Source organism: Clupea harengus, chromosome 20 (genome assembly GCF_900700415.2).
Source record: "Clupea harengus chromosome 20, Ch_v2.0.2, whole genome shotgun sequence".
In the NCBI taxonomy this organism is placed as follows: domain Eukaryota; kingdom Metazoa; phylum Chordata; class Actinopteri; order Clupeiformes; family Clupeidae; genus Clupea; species Clupea harengus.
The window spans coordinates 9,708,627-9,731,957 of record NC_045171.1 but is presented as its reverse complement, the minus strand read 5'-3'; the positions used below and the strand labels follow the sequence as shown (position 1 = coordinate 9,731,957).

At 46.0% G+C, this 23,331-nt stretch overlaps 2 protein-coding genes across 6 annotated transcripts in view; one reads left to right on the top strand and one right to left on the bottom strand.

Moving 5' to 3' along the window:
- Window positions 1–16,556, top strand: part of unc5a (unc-5 netrin receptor A) — a 137,353-nt gene extending 120,797 nt beyond the window's left edge. For all 5 annotated transcript variants that reach the window (XM_031558076.2, XM_031558080.2, XM_031558077.2 and 2 more), the window contains 4 exons: window positions 3,668–3,817; window positions 9,886–10,050; window positions 10,886–11,064; window positions 12,460–16,556. In XM_031558076.2, the coding sequence (XP_031413936.1) occupies window positions 3,668–3,817; window positions 9,886–10,050; window positions 10,886–11,064; window positions 12,460–12,625 (660 nt within the window). In that variant the 3' untranslated portion in view covers window positions 12,626–16,556. The remainder of the gene's footprint in view (window positions 1–3,667; window positions 3,818–9,885; window positions 10,051–10,885; window positions 11,065–12,459) is intronic.
- Window positions 16,557–16,775: 219 nt separating this feature from the next.
- The window catches only part of pdlim7 (PDZ and LIM domain 7), a 31,876-nt gene continuing 25,320 nt past the window's right edge, over window positions 16,776–23,331 (bottom strand). Inside the window, exons 7-11 of the mRNA XM_031558082.2 lie at window positions 22,658–22,922; window positions 21,937–22,117; window positions 20,989–21,109; window positions 19,567–19,682; window positions 16,776–18,983 (exon numbers count right to left, since the gene is read on the bottom strand). Coding sequence (XP_031413942.1) covers window positions 18,897–18,983; window positions 19,567–19,682; window positions 20,989–21,109; window positions 21,937–22,117; window positions 22,658–22,922 — 770 coding nt within the window. The 3' untranslated portion in view covers window positions 16,776–18,896. The remainder of the gene's footprint in view (window positions 18,984–19,566; window positions 19,683–20,988; window positions 21,110–21,936; window positions 22,118–22,657; window positions 22,923–23,331) is intronic.

Genomic DNA, 23,331 nt, shown 5'->3' with positions numbered 1-23,331 from the left:
AAAGCCCAGCTAGCAAGTTCCTCACGTTTGTAGTTATTAATCAGAAGGGACCCGAGTCGAGTACCGGAGCTCATGGTGATGGAGTCTCTCAATCAGGAAACGGAGGCAGGAGAAAAAAAAACATCACAAAACCCAAGACCCGAGCACACGGAAGGAAGTGTGTGTGCAGGGAACAGTTGCAATACGAGCCTCATGATAAATCAAGGCAATATGCTGCCAAGGGCCATTATCCGAAAGTTATTCCCCAGCTTATTTTGACAACAGGCTCAAGAGTAGTCTTCTAAGTGGCACGTAATGCCTCCTGGCACCTTGCTACTGGTCAAGGAGAACACACTGTTTTTACAAGATCCTTAACCGTCAGAGCGCCTCAGCGCCGAGCCATTTATTCAGGCAGTGTTACCGACATGCCACCGCCGCCACCACTCATCCTGGTGTCACCCTCCCTGTTTTGATGAAAAGCTCAATAAAAACAAAAGAACGCCTGTCCTTAAAAACTAATAGCAGAAGGCCACGGAGCATGTTATTTCTTATGGCTACGCACAGACACACAGACACACAGACACACAGACACACAGACACACAGACACACAGACACACAGACACACAGACACACAGACACACAGACACACAGACACACAGACACACAGACACACAGACACACAGACACACAGACACACAGACACACAGACACACAGACACACAGACACACAGACACACGCCCCTCTGCCTGTCTCCCCATCACAAGTCTCTCCCTCTCCTTATAAAACCTTCCAGCCTTGCAAACTGCCTTCAAATGTTTTGTTTATTTTCTTTTTTTTGTTTGTCTTTCTTTTGTGTCCCTGTTGGCCAACTGTGCACTGTCTGTGGGTTTCTATGTACTTATTTATTTATTTATTTGCTTCACTGCAGTGGCCCAGCCTCCCTCTGTCACAGGCCTGGCTGTGAGGAGATTAACTATACGAGTGTCTCTCGTGGTCCCCAAACGGACTACAGCACACAGAGTCCATCAGGGCTGAGGGCTGAGAGCGCTACTTGGGCTGGCCGGGGCCGAGGGGGGATGAGCGAGATGGTGTGTGTGCTCGGGAGAACTGTGGCCATGGCTGCAGTAATCCTGTTATCTGTCCCTCTAAAGCCCGCCACTCTCATGACCCGCAGACACGAGTGTTAAGCTGCCTGTGTGTCTCTCTCTCTCCTCCTCCTTTCTTTTTCCCCTTCTTTCTCCCCCTCTCTCTGTCCTGTCTCTCTGTCCCTTCTTCCTCTGTGGCTCTCCACTTGGGAAGGCGCTGGGCAGTCCTGTCGTGCTCTGGCCCAGTTCTGATCTCAGGCTCTCACCCCTCTGACAATGTTCAAATTCTGCTCACACGTAGCCTCTGGTCCAGTCCTTCTGATGTGTCTCTCTCTCTCTCACACACACACACTCACACATAATGATAGTCTATCGCTCTCTCTCTCTCTGACACCCCCCCCCCCCCCCCCCCCACACACACACACACACTGGGGAGGTCCCTAGTTCCAAAATCACTGATTTATGTCTCTTCCTCATGCTTCCCTTTGTTTCTCTCTGGAACTATGAATAAGAGTGTTGATTTTGGTTGTCCTCCCCTCCCATAAATAACCCACCCCTACAGTGTAATTTATTAAGAAGACAATGGGGTGTACACTGAGCTATTCGTCTGTCTTAAATGTGGTGTCAGTGGCAACACACACAAACACGTGTTTGAATCTTGCATGTTTTTGCCAGGAAAGAAAAAAAACTGAAAAAAAAAAAAGAAAGTGGAACGGTAAAGGCATGGAGTGCCATGTTTGTGTCTCACTTTCATCCTGACTTGTTAATTCAACAGGCTAGTTTTTTTTGTATGTGGGGGGGGGGGACCCCTGGTGAGATCTGTGTTGGCACTAGTGGGTCCTCGAGATCGGTAATGGGATAATTGGCAGCCTCTCATCGGCTCCCCCATCCCCAGTCGGCTCGATGGGCCGGAGGGTCAGGAGCGGGATCAGAGTCCACAGGCGTCCATTTGCAATGCTAATCTCCCCCACCAAAGGATAATTGTGCTCAAGAATGTTTCAAATTAAGCACTTTTGAGGGCGGCTGCAAAGCCACAAAGCCGCAAAGCCTCCACGCTGTCCCTGTAAAATGATGAAATGGGGAAGATTAAGCGCTCCTTGAAGTTGCACTGGCCTCTTTGCGTTGACGTGCGTGACCTGATGAGATGGAGCCGACCTGTGACCCAGTTCACCTGGTCCAGACGCCGCTGATGTCGATTAACACTTCAGAGCCACGCAGATGGAGACAGCGGCTATCTGGAACGAAGCCCATTCTCGGAAGGAGCGAAAGAACAGAGAGGGAATAAATGATAAGGAAACTTTTTTCTTTTTCTGTCACATTTTGCATTTAGGCCAGACACAAGGATGTAAGCCGTTTTGACAAAGTCTTGATGAATATGGCACTCATCTACAAGAAAAATGGCTCCCTGGCTGAAGAAATTCAACACGGACCGTAGGCACGTGGGTAATGAACAGGTTATTTACGGCGTTAATTGAAATCAGTCTAGTCAAAATGGGGTAAAGAGTGCAGAAAATTGAATCTTCGGTGTGATTTTGCATCGTAACTAAAGTACCGCTCCAAATCTAGCTTGTGTGCGTCCGGATGCACACAGAGAAGTATCAAGCATATGGTAATTATCTTTACACAGCCTCTGGCAGTTGTTGCAATTTTGGTTTGTCGACGCCTTTTTTGAATGCCTCACTGTATTTTGGAAAATAGTTTTTTTTTCCTTTTTCCTGCTTACTGCTGTGATTTCGGTTTTACCCTCTCTACAGAAAACCGTGACTTTCTTTTACAAGGTCTCCAAGTCCTCTAACCCACTAATTCAGTGAATTAGTTTTCTCTTTTTTTTCTCTTCCACCGCACATCCGTCTTTTTTTTCCGCAAGGCGGTTGGCGGGCAGCCTTCGCGAGGAACCTTCCAGATTTCCGAGGACCTCTTGATCCCTGAGGATGGGTTAGGAGATGAAGGATGCTTCCCAAATGAATGGCGATAGATCAGCGACGAACTCTGGGGTTATTATGACATCACTCCAGATGGCCGCGCTGAACTCTACACATGTCCTCTAGTTTTTTTGTTTGTTTGTCTTTTTTTTTTTTTTTATCCCATGGAGATGAAACTGTCCGACTTGCCAGTGCAAATCTTTCCTGGCACCAAAAGCTGGGGACAAAATTAGGGGGGGAAGATTTGCAGTGCGGCAGCTCAAACGAGCCGGTGACTAATGGCTCTGCGCGATGCCCGCCTCGTCGTGTGCCAGGTATCTGCGGCGGGCAGCGCTGGTTTTCCGCCTGCCATCTCCACGCTTCTCCAAAAGATGATCTAACCTTGGCGTGTCATGAGAAGATGGAGGGGAGAGGATGGGAGTCGGGGGCGGGGTATAGGGGGTATAGGGGGTGGAGGTGCTGATGTTGAAGGAACATGTGTCAACATGTCAACACATGTGGTGGTGAGAGTCCTCTCATCTCATCTTCTCACCCATCCTTCCTGTCTTGACCTGAGCCCTCGTGTGTTTGTGTGTTTGTGTGCGTGTGTGTGTGTGTGTGTGTATGTGTGTATGTGTGTGTGTGTGTGTGTGTGTGTGTGTGTGCGCGCATATACATGTATGTTGGGTCTGCTCCCCAGGAGGTGATGGAGTTGGAGAAACAGCTAGGAGGTCGGATGATCGATGAGCCCCGCGTCCTGCTCTTCAAAGACAGCTACCACAACCTGCGCCTGTCCATCCACGACATGCCCCAGAGCCAGTGGAGGAGTAAGCTGCTCGCCAGCTACCAGGTCAGTCGCGCTCTCCCTTCTCCCTCCGCAAGCCCACTGACACTGTTTGCTTTTTGTCTCTGCCATCCCTGCACCAGTTGTACAATCGCCAGGGCCTCGACACTCCAGAGTCCATCTCTCTCTCGCTTCCAAGTGTCCATGTGTTGGTAGTTTTATCCACCATCCCCTCCGTCTTAATGAAGGATGAAATGAAGATACCCTTGCTAATGATTCTACAGGTGCCGTGGAGAAGCTGGAAAGCCTGACTTTGCATGTATTGATTTTGCCCTAAATGTACACCGTGAATTAATTGAGAGCGGGTTTAAATTCAGCACCAATTACTTCTTAAGGAGTCAGAAGCCTCTCGTCAGGATTGGCCAGGAAAGATACGTTTGACTTGTACAATCAGCAACACAATGGTCAGTGGCACTGCTAACATGGTCACATGACCAGGGGCGGACTGGGGGAAAAAAGTGGCCCGGGAGTTAGTGTCAGACCGGCCCACTCAATACACGGCGCGCGGCCCACTCAGTACACGGCGCGCTGCCCACTCAATAGCCTACACGGCGCGTTGCCCATTCAATGCATCGTACGTATCGACCAGTCAGTGGCCTACTTGGAAAAATACCCATACACTTAACATTATTTTGGATGATTACAAAGAAATGACATCGTATATGTTGTTTTTTTTAAATAACATTTGGATCCACCAATTTGCCTGGATGGACACATGGAATAAAATGATACTGGCTATTGTAACACTCCAAGGTAGGTATAGTTTGCTAGATGAATGGGCTTAACTCTGGGCTAGTATCAGATGGTTATACGTATAACTACAGAACCTTAAGGAATGAATATCCACACAATAAAGAAACTGGAATCAGAGGGTAGAATTAGTATGAACTATATTGTAGAAATGAACAGAATAGAACATACGATGGGGTGTGAACATCAGTGGTATCAGTAGTGTTGCATGCTGGGTGTGTGATTGTGTGTGTGTGTGTGTAGGGGTGTTGAAGGTGCATAAAACAATAAGTTAAGTAACAGAACCTAAACTAACTCTGCTGGCCCGGGTGCATTATAGTCACATGATAATAAAAACCAATATCAGTACACTCATGTGTTATTATGACCTCACTATCTAATCTAGATAACATATTAACATTGTTTATAATGTTAGTGTTGTGTGTAACACGGTGATTTTAGCATAAAAAGCTAGCTGGTTAACTTATTTTACATAAGTTATTAGAAATTATAAGATTGCCCTCTTTACAACTACCACCATGGATAGCTTGCTCATCGATTGTAAACAAGTGACTACGGCTAACATGTTAAAATAAATCATCTCGATGATGACAACAACGCCAGCTTGCCTATTTTACCAGATCATAACGGTCTCAATTTTGGACATTTATCTACCTAACGTTAGCTAGGCTAGTTGGTAGTGAACGTCACCTCATCTGTGAAAAGCAAGCTAACATTGGCCAATTCAACGCCACAACTTACCTTGTATCACTGTCACTGTCACGCGAAATAACAGTCGTAAATGGCCCAGAGTTTTCTTAAATGCAATTCCTCAAAACTACCAGATGCCCCACGGGCCGCTCCGTGTTAGAAGGGCTGACGGCACACGTCACTACGGTTGCGTGCCGTGGCGGGGCGTGTATGCAAATCCAGGTGCGTTTAATTTAAGAATCCTCATCCTCAATCCGCACAGCTGAGAACACTTCGGCTGTGTAAGAACCCATTTTCAGGTGTTCATTAATAAGGTGGAGATCGTTTCTTATGTTGAATTTCTGAAGTCCGTAAGAACACATTTCAGAAGACACTTCAGAACATTTTCGAAAAATAGGCACCATGAGTGTGAATACAGATCGTGAGGAGGAGTATAAAGACCAATCAGTGAACTTCAATTGTATAGTTACGAGAGGAAAATATACGTGTTCTGAGTAGTATGGAAAATAATTGAGGGTGCCGGTGGTGACATAGAGGGGGCCGGTTGGTGATGGTAGTGGGCCGGTATTTTGGACCATCCCAACCTCGTCGGCCCACCGGGGATTCCCCCGGTATCCCCGATGGCCAGTCCGCCCCTGCACATGACACTACATAAGCCCGTCGTGAAAACTGAAAAACACCCCTTACATACTGAAATATAACATATGAAATATAACACAGACCTGCTACTGTAGGTAGTTGTCATACTGTGAGTGTATGTTAGCCATGAACTTATGTCAACAACCCATTGTCATAGGTGGTAGTTCATATTGCCAAATTTAACATTGACATAAGACATGCTGTAATTAATTGGAGGAGTTGGGATTAGCCTTAGTGAGTATTTAGGTAATAAATGCTAAATAAATGTCATCAAAGTAATGAATCATTTGGATAAGACAAATAGCCAGTACATTATGTATGAGCTATGAGCTACCTGTAACTTTCAAATCAACTAACCTTATACATAACCTGACCTTAACCCAAAGTTTCTAATCATGATCATCCCCCCACCCTAACTCCAACCTTAAATCTAGGCCTAGTTGGATTCCTCATTGCCAGCAAATTGTCCCCAGTAGTTTTGTTGACAAAAAAATGGTAAACATGAAACACAATGACAATACAGTGAAACGAATGTGTGTGTCATTAGGAAGTAAAAGCGAGAGAGATAACGTATAGTCCGTCAGTCAGTATAGGAAAATAAATCCAGACATGACAGACTGGGATTATTTTCTTGTAGGGTTACTTGCCAAAATGATAAAAAAAACATTGCTCCAAAATATCTCTTTTTAAGTGATTCTATTGCCATTTCGTGGCCTTCGATGAGAAATAATAGTTCTTCATGCAAAGAGAACTTTAAAGATTCAGATGTTGCGTAGCAGCGTATTACTTGCTGACTTCAAGTCGCACTGAATTGCCATTACGAAAAGTGAACGGACTACTTGCAGAATGATATGAAAAATGTGAGTTAGAAGCATAAAACCTGTTGCCAATGGCAGCAGTCCTTAATTTTTTGGTCAATATAAAGAAACATCAGACCTCAGAACGTGGTGGCCCATTCAAATCAAATGGAACGTTTTTGCAACATTCTGAGGAGCCGTATAATAAATACGTCTATTATATGTCCGTTATACTGAAGGGCTTTATGTACAGTATGTGACGAGGCCATATTAACAGTCCCTCAGAGTAAAGTATGTGCTTACAATCAGTCATCTCCCAATGGATACATTTCCTACACAGTACATACAGGACCTCCACTGCCATCCATCTCTCTCCATCATGGAGCAGGGAGTCTGTGAGCCTGTGGCTCGTTAGATGCTGCGGTCAGCCCTGGGGGGATGGGAAACGGCCTCCTGAAAGGGCAGCACTGGTGAAGAGGGAGCTTGCAGCCTGGAAGCTTCTCATAGCCAGCCTGGTCTTGACTGCTACCCCTTTTTTTACCAATGGGAACCAGGGGCTACGTCGGCGCTAGTGGCAGTTCGGAGTTGGTTCAACTTGCGAACCTTATAAGAACCAGTTTACCTTTCCACAGGCTATTGAGCCACTGTATAAGTCTTCACTTTACCAGCAAGGTTAGTGCCAACCCAGCTAGCTAGCCCTCAGTGAGAAATTAGTAGTTCATTAATCAGCTTAACAAAAATGGGGCTCACAAAATGTTTGTGGGTCTTGTTGGTCCTGATAATCCTGCACCCACCCCCTGACATAAGCGGTTCTTGGTTCTAGACCAGCGAAGTTGTGGTGCTGCTCTGGAACCAGTTTTCCTGGCCGAGAGCCGATTCTTTGGCTGTCGAAACGCAAAGAACTGGTTTGAGATTATTCACCGGCTCTGAACTGCCTTGGTGGAAAAGGGGTATTAGAGGAAAGAGACTCTGACTCACTCTGAAGCTCTGAGGGTCTCCTCACACATACACACACACGCACACGCGCACGCGCACGCGCACACACTCACTCACTCACTCACTCACTCACTCACTCACTCACTCACTCACTCACTCACTCACTCACTCACTCACTCACTCACTCAGAATAACAGCGGGGGAAAAAGCAAACAAAATACGTCACCGACTGCTATCTCTCTCTCTCTCTCTCTCTCTCTCTCTCTCTCGCTCCTTCCCCTTACGGTGTTGGCCGCTGTTACTCCACATCCACAGGGAGGGCATTGGAGAGGTCATTTGGGATGTAAATTGTCTGGGCTATACTCTCAGATTTGCCTATGGCGGGAGAATAAATTCCCCATGGGTGTGGAAGCAGGAGCTCAGATTTGAGGTGAAGAAGCCCATGGGAGTGAGGAGTAGTTGGGGCCATTCCTCTGTGCTTTGACCCCGCCTGGCCCAGAGGTGAGCGAGACGTGGCCAGAGAATGGAGGAGGAGCAGCCGTTTTGGGTCACTGGCCCTAGACATCTCCGGTTCATTTGGAGAGAGTTACACAGTTCACAGAGAAAGGTCCGTCTCATCTCTTTGTGAGTTATTTGTCTCGGAGGACTTTCGTCTCTCCCCATTTCTCTCTCTCTCTTTCTCTCTGTCTCTCTGTCTCTCTGTCTCTCTCACTCTCTCGTTCACTCTGACTCGCTCCTATTTTTTTATTTAATTGTGGGCCTGTGCAACAGCTCCCCCATTTGGCCAGACTGCAGAACTGCAGTGCATTAAAGCGCTCGCTAATGCACAGAGGAATCTATAAAGACGAACGCAGGAGTCTAACCTCTCTGTGGCTCAATGACCTCTCTGCCACTCCAGGGAAATGAGAAGTGGAGAGAGGGAGTGAATAAAGCTGACATTGCAGTAGTGCGCACACACACACACTGACTGAAACCAGCAGTCACAATTGAGCCTGGCATCCATTGTCATCGTCCTGGCAAAATTGCGTTTGTCATCCCTGGAAATTGTATAGTAGAAGTTCATGAACGTCAGAGCCATGGTAATATCCTCATCCACAAACGCAATATTTCCATTTGTCTGAAGAGTTTTACAGAAACCAAACTTTGCGGAGATGCTTATATATAATGCATTATTGTAGATCTCGGAGAGCCTTGACTGGAGCAGACTGGATTGTTTTCTCCTTATTATGTTATTGTAATGCTGGATATAGCAGTCGGTGACGTATTTTGTTTGCTTTTTCCCCCGCTGTTATTCTTTTAACGCTGGGTTATATTCCTTTCTTTGCGTCGTCATTCAGTTATTAAAGCTTGGGATTTAATGCGTCTGAACATTTACAGACTTTGCATAAAGAGCTTCCACACCTGGCTTAGCCGAGCTCGGGAGCCAAGAGAGGGGTCATAAATCATCAAACAAAACCTTCCCCTGCATATTGGCTCTTCTGCTGATACCCACTTTTTCAGCGGAATCTTGCAAGCCGTGAGCAGCAGTCTCACTTGATGAACATTTGTGGAATGTTTTTTTTTTTTTTTTTTTTTTTTCAAAAATGATTTTATATGTCTGGGCTCATCGATGTCTTGCAGCTGTTTTTTGTTTATTTATTTATTTATTTCAAAGATTAACTGCAGTTTATTGGCATGTGTGAAATATTTCCTGCTTTTTCCCCCCAATGGATACATGTCTTCTCTAAATTCTCAATATTTACTACTGGTATCTTAAAAACATTGGTTGCTTCATTGACTCTGTATGATGCATGAAATCATCATCTCCATGTCCGTTGATGGTTTATCAGAACGACTTTGAGGATGGGTTATTCTCTATTCTCTAAAATGCATAACTTGAAAACGTTTAGAATGACTAGAATTAATAGTTAATACTGTATTTGGTTACATTTCTATTCTGCTTCTCAAAGGTTTAAGTGTTGAAGTGTGTAAGACCTGTAGGAGCACTAATATGGTCTTCCATGTGCAGATGTTATTTCCTGTCATGGTTTTGGATCCCATCTCCCAACGCACTGGAGTACTCCATCCTACTGTGTTTTTGTCTTCACTTTTTCATTGTTACACTATTCTGTCTCTCAAACATCAGATTTGAGATTTTGAGTATGGAAGTGTTTAAGTAAACCAGGAAAGGACGTTATGTGAAGTATGCAAAGATTGGGAAGACCACGCGCTCGTGTAACTCTCCCATGTCTCTCGTGTGTGTGTCTGGTTGTGGTTGCGCAGGAGATTCCGTTCTACCACATCTGGAGCGGTTCCCAGCGCAGCCTGCACTGCACCTTCACGCTGGAGCGCCTGAGCCTCAGCACCTGCGAGCTCACCGGCCAGCTGTGCGTGTGGCAGGTGGAGGGGGAGGGACAGAGCTTCAGCCTCGACTTCAACATCGCCAAGGTAACTGTTGCTCCGTGCCAGGCCCACACGCTGCCACTCGGCGCCAGCTGGCCAATAGCGATGCCAGAGGTCAATGGGCACCCGGGGTTCTGACCAATCGGCTTTTTCTAGTGGCGAAACAATGATGGCTCCTCATTGCGTGTGGAATCTTAACAGATGGGATTAGGGACTGGTACATAGTTTAATTAACTGAAGCTCTTGTGCTGATCTGTTAAAGGTGGCAGCAGGTTTTATGGAAAGGGAATCCTGCACTCCGGTCATGATGGATTATAATGAGAAAAGGCCACGCATTGCATAAGCAGGAAATTGGGTTTAAGATTGTAAATGGTGTTTTCTGTTCTCTATGTTACGGAATAACTAATAGCTTTGATTTGCATCACATGGAATATATATTGAATTTAACGGCTAATACAATCATGGCAAATGCCATGCTAGTCCTTAGCGACAACCTCGATTGAACACAAATATCACACAACTTACATGCAGTAAGTAACAGACATTATTAGCAGTACAGTGTCACAGCATGGGTATGGATGCATAGTAAGCTACCTTGACAAATGTCGCTGTGGACTGTACCATTCTCCTTTTAAAGAAAATAAAGGCATGCTGTGGACTGTACCATTCTCCTTTTTAAAGTAAATAAATGCATCCTGTGAACTGTACCGTTCTCCTTTTAAAGAAAATAAATGCATGCTGTGGACTTTACCATTCTCCTTTTAAAGTAAATAAATGCTTGCTGTGGACTGTACCATTCTCCTTTTTAAAGTAAATAAATGCATACATGAATAAAGGGGCCAGCGAAGTGAATTAAAAATCTGGTGCTTCATCTCCACAGGACAACCGGCCCTTGGACTCCGAGTTCCTGCTGATGGACAACTGCACGCCGGCCCTGGCTGGGCCCAGCGCCTTCCAGATCCCTTACCTCATCCGCCAGAAGATCTGCAGCAGCCTGGACGCCCCCTGCCCCAACGGAGCCGACTGGAGGCTACTGGCCCAAAGACTGAAGCTCGAGAGGTCAGCCCCGGAGCCCGGCGCCGCCCTCATCATTCACCTCCCCCACTAACACCCTACCACCCAATTACTCGACTCCTGCCGACCAAAACAACCAGTCTGGGATTCAATTATTTATTCACTTAGAGTCCGAGGGTTTGATGAAAAGTAGGTGGACTTCATTCCACCAGTAGGGCTCGCTTAGTCCAATTAATTACAGTTTGGAGTCGTGCTGCAGTTTGAAGTAGTGCTGCAGTTTCAATTAATGCCCTGGACTTAGGGGGATCCATTTTCATTTAGTTGCATAAACCGTGAGCTTGAAAAAAATATATAGATATATTTTTTACAAATAGAGTGTGAGTTTTTAGGTTACTTTGCCGTTTTCTCATTTTTGCTTTTGTAACGGCAGGCAGTTTGTGGATAAGTGTTAGCACAGTTCCACCTTCGAGCCAGTCACTCGCACAAAAGAGGGTGGCGTGTACAAAACAACTCCGAACCCCCCCCCCCCCCCCCCCAGGCATTTGAAGTACAGAAAAAGGCCATTAGATCGAACAAGCTACTTCAGGTACCTTTGGGAGATGCTTTCCCACCACATCAACTATACAACCTAAAGGGGTCACCGCTTTTATTGTTATTGATCAGCTTTGATCCGAAAAGGTTCTGCGTGGTCAATGGGAAAAGGTCATGCTCTACCTGTGCAACTCCGCAGCATACAGTACTTCCCACATCAAGGAGAAAAAAAACCTTCAGCTCTTTTGCCCCCTAGTGAAAGGACCCTCAGAGGCTGAAATGGTGCGACATGTTAAAAGAAAAGAAATATCCGTTATATTGATTTTTGCTGAGATAATGTAATTTGCATAATAACTGGAAAACTGTGGGAGAGAGTGCATAACTCATGATGGTCATAAACATTTACGCCCCCCGGGCCCCCCTACACACAGCATGCATAATATCCCATTATATAACACGGCGCTCGCTCGCGCTAACGACAAGCATTACCACAAGAAAACCTCCATCTTTTTCTGCATTTAAAGTCCAACAAAGAATAAACCACTTCAACAATCCGTCGTCTTCTCTTCTCATCCTCTTACCTAAAAGGGATATAAAAATAATTATACAAGTACAAAGAATTAGTAGTGTTCATAAAATGAATGTTTGTACTGTGTGCTTTTCTTTTACTTTCTAAAATTGAATTAAAGTGTTATTTGACCACAGTGGGTTGCCGTAGGAGAGAGCCCAGGAGATGAGTCACAGTCAGAGAGAGGGATTCACTCATCTGCTAAAAGTGACAAAATGCTAAAGTGCAATATGTGCATTCATGATCTATCTTCCCTTTTCTTTCTTTCTTTCCTTCTCCCTTTCTTTCCCTCTCCCTTTCTCTCTCCCATCCCTCCCTCCCTGTCTCTGGACCTCGTCTAGGCACATGAGCTTCTTCGCGTCCAAACCCAGCCCCACTTCTGTGATCCTGGACTGGTGGGAAGCGCAGCACTTCCACAGCGGCAACCTCAACCAGCTGGCCGCCGTCATGGCCGAGATCGGCAAGCAGGAGGCCATGATTTTCCTGGTGTCAGACGGCGAGTGCTAACCCAGATTAGCAGCGACCGCAACAGTGGATACACACAGACACACAGACACACACACACACAAACACACAGACACACAAACACACACACTGGTTTGGGGCCGAGGGGGGGTGTTCAGAGGTCTCCACAACTCTCCGTCACATCCTCCCTCTCCTGAGGAAGGAGCCCAAATGAACACCCACCCCTTCTAAAGGAATCACACTGACAGTACCGAGCCATTGTAGTCCATTAGCCCATACTGAGAAATGAGTCCATTCCCCCAGCCTGTGCATACCAACCTACAAGAGCCTGGTGTGTCCATCTTTTGGTGTGATTTGTGATCAGAGTCAAGCGACAGAGAAGGAGAGCTTTCCACAAAGGTACACAGGATGTTGGGGTGCCATGCAGGAGGGGTGTGAGGGGGGCATCGTTTGACATGGTTGGGTTGGGTCACTGCCACAGTAAGGAGGAGGAAACTCCAATGGAGCAGTTTTATTTCTTTGGTAGTATTTTAGGTTTTTTTGTTTTTGTTTGTTTCAAGTTTGACCAGTACCTTTTTCATGCAGGTTTTTGCAGAGTGGAGGAAGGGAACCAGCTAATAGAATGATGAGCAGCATTTGAAATGAACAACAAAAGTACAAAATGAAAAAAAAAAAAAAAGTGTGTGAGTTCCGTGTGTATATTTTAAAATGCAATATGTAGAAATGGATCTAATCTGTGTCGACCTTTCACGAGGGGGGGTCACGCATAAGCAACCAAACTAGTACGGGATCTGATTTAAGAGTTGTTTGCAAAAGGGATTTTTTTTTTTAAATATACTGCCCAATACCAGTTCAGGTCACTCTCCTTGGGCTCTGCGAGATGGAGCAACAAAACAAACAGCCATATTTATAATCGAAAGCCACTTTATGCAATTTGCTAAAGACTTGCAGAGAAATCATTTCAAAGGAATGGTGATCTTGGCAGGGGTCATCAGGATCCGTGTCATCCCTTGTCGCGCGCGCGTGTGCGCTAGCCAGATGGTAGGCGGATGCGGAGCAGCTTTGGCAGATTCACACCCGATCTGTTTGAGTCTGTCTGCTTTTTGGATCAGATCTGGTTAGATATTCTCCTTGTTGTTGTTGTTGTTGTTTGTCAGTTTGTCTGTAATCTTGGGAAAAAAATGGTTCAAAGTCAAACTAGACACTCATATTGAAGTCTCTGCTAGGTTTGCGTGTAGCTGCTATGTTTTAAGGTGACTTCAGTGTGAAGCACAAAATCGCACGTAATTGGCTCAAGTAGTAATGCGGTGTCATCCAGAAAAAAAAGCATCTTTGCAAGTCAAAGATGGATTATTCATTCCTAATAATTGTCTGTCAGTACAGCGGACTGAAGCAAACAGAGATCGCATTGGATATCAGAGACAAAATGGCACATTGCAGAACAGTGCTTTTTTTCTGTTGAAAATGTAATGTGTGATGTTTTTATATGTAAGCCATCTGGCTCTAGGGCATTCAATGTATGTGTGTGTGTGAAAGCTCATACATTTTCCAAATGTATTTCCAGGAGCAAAATTATTTTTGATAGCATTATTTCTGTGAGGATAATGGATGTTAGGCGAGGGACTACCAAGAGAATGGTCTTTCCCTTAGAATCAATAAGGCAGAGAGATGACGGAACATTGTGTGGAAACCATACAAGCAATTACGATGGGTAGTTTGTATCCAATAATGGCTTATTAGGTTCAAAATGTAAACCTAGCTACTCCTGAAGGGGCAAAGTTCTCCAAATGCCTGTCCACGGGGTTCTAGAGAATTGCCTGTTCTCCTGGGTTCTCTGCTCAGTGAAGACACCTGCTCAGTGAAGTCGTGCTTCAATCTAAGGTCCTTGTCCTGCCTCTGCAAATGTCTGTCTGAGAGTCTGCTCTATCCATGAATGTGGAGATGTTTCGAGGTCAATAGAAAGGAAAGCTTTAGAGGACAAAAGTTATGACTGTGAGAATAAACCCATTAGGGAATTGTTGCTCCAAAAGCTCTGGAGGTCAAGTCAGTGAACAGGGGACATGTTTCTCAAAAGCTCTTTCCTACTAAGCAGTCTGACACTGAAAGAAAGGCTGTTCATAAGACATAACTAACTCACTAGTGTAATTGGAATCATGGTCATGGGCTTCAGGCGTTTGTAAGTCATTTCAGAAAGGTCGCTTTCTGCTTATCATGGTCTTTGTGTTCAAATCAGCACTGTCATTTTTATCAATTTTTGATGTAATATTTCATTTAAACTGCTTTTGTAATGAGTTCCTCTGTCTCAACAAAAAATGTTAATGTACACCGTACACATCAGTAATACTGACAACCAAAGTTATAAATATATATCAACACACACATGCACACATACTATTTACACGTGTTTTTTTTTTTTTGTTTTTTTTTCCATGGCCTTTAAAGACATTTCTGTCAAGCTTCATAATCTCACTTGTGTAATGCCGTCCCACATATCTTCAAATCAAGCAGGATTATTTACCATGACGACGAATAAATCACATTTGAGCATCAGTACTTTTAACCAGACAACACCGAACCTGTTTATTACAGCACTTTGTAAAGTAAATGTACATGATCATTTTAATATGGAGCCAAAAAAGACAGACAGCTGGCGTAACATTTGTCAAACGTATAACCCGTGACGTGTTTGCCTACTGTTCATCGGTTATTTAGCATTTAAACAAATAATTTTCTTGCGGTGTTTAAGGTTTAGACTGTTTGCCAGAAGCTTGTATACTTCCCGTTTTTTTTGTGTCCTGATGCCGTGTGTGTATGTGTGTCTGTACAGTTTGAGGCCATGATTTGACAAGTACTAACCGAATCACTCTTACACACGTTGAGGGTAGAAGGGAGTGAGACAGGTCTGGAGGGAGACGCACCAGTGAGACAGGTCTGGAGGGAGACGCACCAGTGAGACAGGTCTGGAGGGAGACGCACCAGTGAGACAGGTCTGGAGGGAAGAGATTAATACGGAGGAAAGACAGCTTTGCTGCCACACACTGCACCCATATGTTCATCACACAGGCCTCAGGTAGTCTCTCCCAATTGCAGCAAGTCCTACAGGAAGACATGGAGAGTGTGTGTGTGTGTCTCACTTTATGACTTGTGGTCCTTTCTCAAACACAACTGTATTTGCATATATTTTTGATGACTGTGCGTGTTCGCTCCTGTCCAGTAGCACACAGGCCCCTCTTGCGCATTCCTCCACACTAACATGGCGCACGCATTGCAGCCTGTCACTTGCAGAGATGGTAAATCAGCTCAACTTTCCCCCACAATAAGTGTCCCTTTGGCGTAGAAGCAGAGCTAGTAGCTCATTCCTGACAACTCCCAACAGAGAAGCCAATTCCGTTCCCCGCCCCCCAATGACTGTGCTTTTTTTCTCAGCTTCATGCATAGTTCTTCTGTCGTCGATGGACATACGTTCAGTGTGTGTGTGGGTGTGTGTGAGTGTGCTTCTACTTTTTGCTTTGACATTTTTTTTTCTTCTTTGTACCTTTTTGTTTTTCAAAACTGAGAACAATAGAATTGTGTACCTGTGAATGTTTTTAATTGAATTTCTTTATTCAATGTTCCTTGCCTTTCTGCAAGTCAAAAATGCTGTACTTATAACATGACACAGCGCTTATGCAATTGTATAATTATTTTCTTCAGTTCTTTTATTTATTTATTCTTTTTTTTTTTTTACTTTTCCTTATTCTATCAATGTAAATTGTCGTCAACAATTTTGTGGAAATGGGACGCCTTCTATCCTTGAAGGTTCTCTGTACTTTTTGTACAATGGTATGGATTTGTGGGTAGAATTTTGGAAATTGGTTTCTAAGTGCTTTCAAGTCTTTACTTGGCCTTATGTACATATATATCTATGGAATTTCAGAAAGGTATGTATAGTAATTCAACCTGAAATGGATGTAAATAAATTATATATTGTTAACTAAGGTGCTGAATCAATAATTTTTTGGGTGAAAGCTGGTCATTATCTTATGTATTTGAGAAGCTATCTGCATGCACTAGTGATATCGTGTCATATGGGACGACAGAAGTGTGAGGTGGTATCAAAGCAAAGAAGGGAGAAGGGACCAGTGACCATGCCTTATGTGTTCCAGTAAAGCGCTGAGCAAGAAATACCTACACAGAAAAAGAACAGATCAAATATTGTACAATATTTATTGATTACATGGCTCTAACATCCATAGATAATAATTTATAGAGGATATCCTCTATGCATGAGTCATATTCTTATGCAACCGAAACATTTCAAGCATGTACCTAAGGATACAGCAGTATTTTACTGAATGCATAACAATAGTTTATAAAGCTTTTAAAAAAGGCACTTGGTATGGTTAAGAGGTTCATAAAAAGAAATACAAAATCAAAAATAACAAAAGTGTGAAAATGAAAAAAGGGATGAAATGGAGTGATGGAGTGATGCTGGGGCAAAAGGTGCATGGCCTTCAGCTTTTCAGAAGCGAAACGAAGAGTCTCGGCATTCAATCCACCTCTTAAAAGAGATAAAGAGAGCGTCAGCCAGAACCACTACTGAAGGGTACAGCTCCAGCCTCTCCTGCGAATGATCACCAGCGAGACGGGGCCGCAGGGCAGCCTAAGGATGATGGATGGTGTGGACAGTGCAAACAAGCCGACCTTGGTGAGTACCAACACGCTGACCTTCCCTAAGCGGGAGCCGCAGCTGGGGCGAGCCGACCACCGTCTGCTTTTTCTCAAGAGCCGCTTCTGAATCACCAGCACTCCTCTGGTGTTCCCATCTACCGTCTAACTCTTAACAGGACCAATTCAATGCATAAGTTGTGTGGACATGGCAAGAAAACATGCCATGTACTTACATCCTGGCTGTTGTGCTAATATGAACATAACATCTGAATTCCCACTTTTTTGCTACTTTCGTTCACTTTTAATGAACACACAGTGAACCAATCGACACGACAAAGTCCCTTTCACCACTCACTCAAACTGACCCAAGCACTGAACCCCCTCCCTATGGTGACGAGCAGCAGACGCGTCTAGTTAAGAGTAAAGCGTCTACGCTGCTTTATATAATACCCCGGCCTGTCCAGCGGCACCACACCCACTCAAGCCTCCACCCAGTGAGCGGCCCCTCCTCCCTCCGCTCCGCTCTCTAATGGGATAGTGTCACTTATTTATTTATTTAGCTCCATTTGGTGCCGCTTGCTCTAATTACACTTCCTCGTTGAATATGAATCGGATCGCTCCTGGGTATTTAAAATGGGAAGCATGCAACGTGCCGTCGCCGGGGTCAGTCGGAGATGCACGTAATCAGTGCTAATGCACTGTTTACCAGACACATTTTATTCCTCCGCGGCTCCCATTACCCTGAGTACTAAAGGCAGGCAGATGAAGTGTGGGCTAAGCAGGATCGGGGAGTGTGTGTGTGTGTGTGTGTGTGTGTGTGTGTGTTTTTGTGTGTGTGGTGTGTGTGTGTGTTGTGGCTGAAGTCTAGAGGGCCAGAGAGGGCTTGTGGAAGTCTAATAATATAATGCGGGAGTACATCAAACACTAAAGCAGTCGCTCCACTTACTGCGACACGCTCAGTGGCTTTCTAAACACCCACAAGTGCCTTTCTGGGCCTCCTCTCTGGGGAGGATTAGCACGGGGGGAGAATCAAGTGAAGATGCTCACACCAAATACCCTTGCTCTCTTTTTTCCCTACTTCCTCTCTTTTTTTCCCACTTCCTTTCTTTTTTTCCTCCAAAGCTCTTAGTTGATGAAAGGGGGAAAGATGGAGGAAGTTCAGGTGTGATGAGGAACCTGGAGGCGTAGGCACATTAGGAAGGTTGTTTTTCACGCTCTAAATGTGTCATGGGGCGGCTGGAGTGCGTGGCAGTACTTTCAGGCTCAACTTCATCTCTAAATCTCAACGAAACAACACACATGGAAACGATGCGCAGCAGTGCAACTCGTCTGTTCGAGAGTGTAAAAAGGCAACCCATGTGTTACCATTCAAAAATACATTTTTTTTCATACATTTTTTGCAGAAACGGATGCATAACTGGAGTGTCGCAGAATGACCAAATTCTGGTGCAAGACAAAAACAAAAATGCGAAGTGTACAAACGGCTTGAAGACCGCTCTATAGAAAAAGGAAGGTTTCATAAATACTGTCGGTTCGCTTGAACAGAAGAGACTCTGTGGGTGAGTTTGGGTGAAGCGGTCAATGCACGGGAGGGGGTTGTCGGCCATCGTTGTGTCCCGATCCAGCCGACACCACCCCCAAACCCTTCCGAGACGCTGTCGGCTCACACGGGTGAGAAGGCATGGCTTTTACACAGTGGCTTATCCTTCTTGGAGTAGAATGTCTTCCCCTCCAAATTAATCTGACAGAGCTGCGGGGGAAGAGAAGAGCGTGTGAACGTGGTGTTGGCAGACTTAATCAACGACGGATAATACACAGACAGGCGCGCAGACACACATATATAGGCACACAGTAAAACAGGCGTAAAACAGACCCAGACACAAATACACAAATACAATACTAGACACGCACACATGCACACAGTCAACAGACACACAAATATAATACCAGACGTGTAGAAAGGCACACACTCACACGCATGTAGACACAGGGCCAAACATATCCAGACAAATAAGTACTTGTGCCAAAGCTGCAAGCTCACGATGGATTTCAGTGCATTCAACAGACAAAGAGGGAGAGAGGGAGAGGGATAGAGGGAGAGGGAGAGAGGGGGGGGATGAGAGCACGAGAGACAGTGTCTTTGACAGAGGGAAGAAGAGAGGGAGACAGATATGGGAGACGCAGGCAACGACGCAGAAAGAAATGGAAAGAGAACTATCTGAGGGTCAAGCAGCCAGCGACCATATTTCCTGAGTGCATTGTGCGGCGCCAACAGGCCAGCGTTGGCCGGGCGGTCGCAGCGGCGCGGCGGGCGGTGAATCATGGTGACTTACGGCGCACACGAAGCACGTGTCGTGCCAGCTGTAGCCCAGTGCCTCCAGGAACCGATCCCCCGCATCAATCTTGAAGTCACAGCCGTGGCATTTAGTGCCGAACATCTTCTCATAATCTGCAGGACACACACACACACACACACAGAAAAAGTAAGGTCAGCAACATCACTGTAAAGCAATGCAAATGGCCCAGGAGGAAGGCATCCAAGCATTAAAGGCAAACGGGAAAAAAAGCAGACGCAGGATGTATCAAGAAAAACAGAATGTCACTTTTTTTGCCTCCTTTCTTTTCCTTCTCCTACCCTGGTGTCCTAATGCAGAGGGCCAGAGGGGGGGTGATAACAAAAATTGCCTGCGATACTTAAATGGATTGTCCTACTTTTCCATTAGAGGGGCTGTGGAGTGGCAGGCTTTTGGGGCCACCACTCAAAGCAAGTGCTTTCCAGCGCAATCCTTTTTAGGTGCTGAGGCTGCAGCTTTCTTTCTTAACAACAGTCAAGTCATTATTTGTCATAAAAATGTGGTCAGCTTGTCCACTATCGGCAGACAAAAAGAGGCTTAACGTGGCAAAGCTTAAGTCCAAAGAACAATGACAAAACTCCCATACTCAAATCGGTTAACTCACTTTGTTGCACAATTTTCACTTGGGTTTTAAGTAGTCAAATTAGCACAGGCCAGGAATCAGAAACAAACTGATTGGGCGACGGATGAAAGGTTTTGAATATCACATGATGAGTATTAACATCCCACTGATTACAAGCAACAATTTAAACAAACACACAAAATAATCGTTCGCCTTAATTAGGCAAATGTTTCTGGCTCAAATAATGAGCATTTTCAGTTAATTACACAGAAATAGCCGGCACTTATGAAAATGAGACTGCGTGTGGGTGTGTGTGTGTGTGTGTGTGTGTGGGTACTGAAATGTGTACGTCTAAGTCAAGCAGAGATTTTGAATGAGTTTAAAACTCATGTGTGCATTCGTGTGTTTTGTGTTATCTGTGCATATAATTATATATATGTGGTCTCATCACCTCTTCAGTGAACAAACGAGTCTGTATATATGAATGTGGAAGTGTGTATGCCCGTGTGTGTGTGTGTGTGTGTGTGTGTGTTCACACTCTTTCGCCCCTAATTGGGTGTAACAAGTGTGTTTCTGTGTGTGTGCGTGTGTGTGTGTGTGTGTGTGTGTGTCAGCATGTAAGTCTGTAGTTCCTTTGGGCCCTAATCTGTGTAGGTGTGTGGCAGGCAAAATTGGGCTTGGCTAAAATGGCGTGTGAAGCCTGCTCTGCCTCTGCCTCTGCCCCGCTGGAAGGGGTTGACAGCAGCTGTGGGGGCTGTCGATACGATGTGAGCACAAGCGTGAGAGGCGCGGCGAGGCGCGGCACGGCATGGCGCGGCACGGCGTGACGTCGGTCTCACCCCTCTCGCAGTAGGGCTCCCCCTCCTCCATGTAGAAGGCCTGGTTCCTGATGGGCGTCTTGCAGGCGGCGCACAGAAAGCACGAGACGTGATAGGTCATCTTCAGGGCGTGCATGATCTCCTGTGGAGGGGGTAGGGGGCGGGGGGCGGAAGGGTGAGATGCTAAGGCACGCGATTTAGGAGAAGCAGTTCCATGTAGGCTGATGCTCAGCTCATCACACACACACACACACACACACACACACACACACACACACACGCTTAAAATCACACATACACACAAATACACCCACATCCACACACAAATCACACATACACCCACACCCCCTACACAAACACACACACACACACACACATCCAATATACACACAGAGAGCCTAAAATCCCCCCCCCCCCACACACACACACACACACACACCCCCCTTCCTTCTCACACCCACTCGCCCATACTGTGAACCCATGAGCTCTAGCACCTCTTATTAGCCTTGGGAGTGTGACCGCAGTCTGTCAGCGGAGCGTCATGGCAGCCGCGTGGAAGGGTAGGGGAGGGGAGGGGAGGGGAGGGGTGGGGTGGGGGAGTAACGCGACATGGCAGCCCATCCATCCATTCTGTCATGCAAAGGACCCCGACCAGGCCCTACCACACCCCTCCCCGCACCTAGTGCACACTCATCTAGCCTTCTCCCCGCACCTAGTGCACACTCATCTAGCCTTCTAAGGACTCGCTTGCCCAGAGTTGTACTTCTTCTTTCTGAACTGATGCTAACTGGAGGTATACACACTGCATACAAAATAAACTAATGTGAAGTGTACCTAAGAGGTTTAATGTTTGTCACTCGTATAAAAACGGAGCTGATATAAAGTCAATGTTGCAATAGTGTAGCCACATCATAAATCATGAAGGTAAAAAGGAAAATAAAAAGGAAAATAAACTCCAGACAAACTCACCCCTGTGATCCTCTTCTTACACTTAGCGCAGGGGGGAGCGCAGCGGTTGTCGTAGCACTTGGTGCAGTACACCGAGCCTTGTTCCTCGAAGAAGCCTCCCTCGTCCAGAAGCACTTTACACTGACAGCAGGTGAACTCCTCGGGGTGCCAGGACCGACCCAATGCTACCACGTAGCGACCTCTAAACACACAAACAGACACACAGACACACAGACACACAGACACACACACACACACAAATGTTTCACACATCTATTTTCACCTAACACCTTTTCCCTGCACAGTAACGGTGTAACCAAAAAGGCAGTGTTGGGATCGACAGCAGGATACAGCACTAAGAAGGGGCTCGGGAGCATTTAATGGAGATGTTGGGTCGGACCTCTCCGACACACTGCTTTAACACAAAGTGCTTTGAAGCCCGAGGTCAGCGACCTGTTTTAGTGAACTTGTACTGGGAGGCATGTAATATCTCTTTTTTGTCATAAATCTCCACTCCTTCTTACCCTCATGGCCCTGCTTTGGCCTCTAGAGGAGCTGGCGTTTGACACCAGTCGACACCAAGCTGACTTTTACCCTCATCTGCTGTCAGTCTGAGAGAACCTGGATAAGTTTGTTGAAGAAGAAGAAGAGCTTGTTGAAGCAGGGCCAAGGGAAGAGGACTGGGAGTCTCTCAGGGGGTGCAGTGAGGGAGCACCATAGACAGGGGGCAGCAGACACCCACCTGATGATCTTGTTGCAAGCGGCGCAGAGCGGGGTGCGGCCGTCGCCGCCACCCGTGCCGGTGTTGGTCGGCCCCTGCTGCGCGGCCTGGAGGATGGAGCTGCGGTTCTGCATGGGTGTGGGCTGCGCCGGCTGCTTGTGCTGAGTCAGAACCGTGCTGGTCTTGTCCGGGGCGTAGCGGTCGGCGAAGTTTGAGTCCGTCACCCACGGGGGCCGGCAGGAGGGGCCCCCTGACCCACTCGGCGCTTTGGGCGCAGGACTGACGGCTAGAGCAGAAAGAAAAGACACAAAGCACATGTCAAACGCCTTCACCCATCCCATAACCCTCTATAGAACATATCCATAGGTTATAGAACTGCGTCTTTATGCAGAAAAATGTATACAGTACATTCTACTACATCCTACATCCAGGTAATCCTACAAACCCCAGTGAGCGGTCTGACTGAAATAGGTCCCTTTAAAACCCGTCACTTAGTTATCTCCAGTACCAGTAGTACCAACCTCATGGAACGAGTCACTGAGCTGTGTAATTATACTGCTATCACTATGGCCAGCTTCTAGTCCCTCAGCACAGAGCTAGAGGGGAGAGATGGACCTGGGCTGTCTGGTCTGGTAACACACTGAGGCCCGGCCCCGACAGCCCAGGTCCCGATCCGCCACAGAACCGGCTCCGGT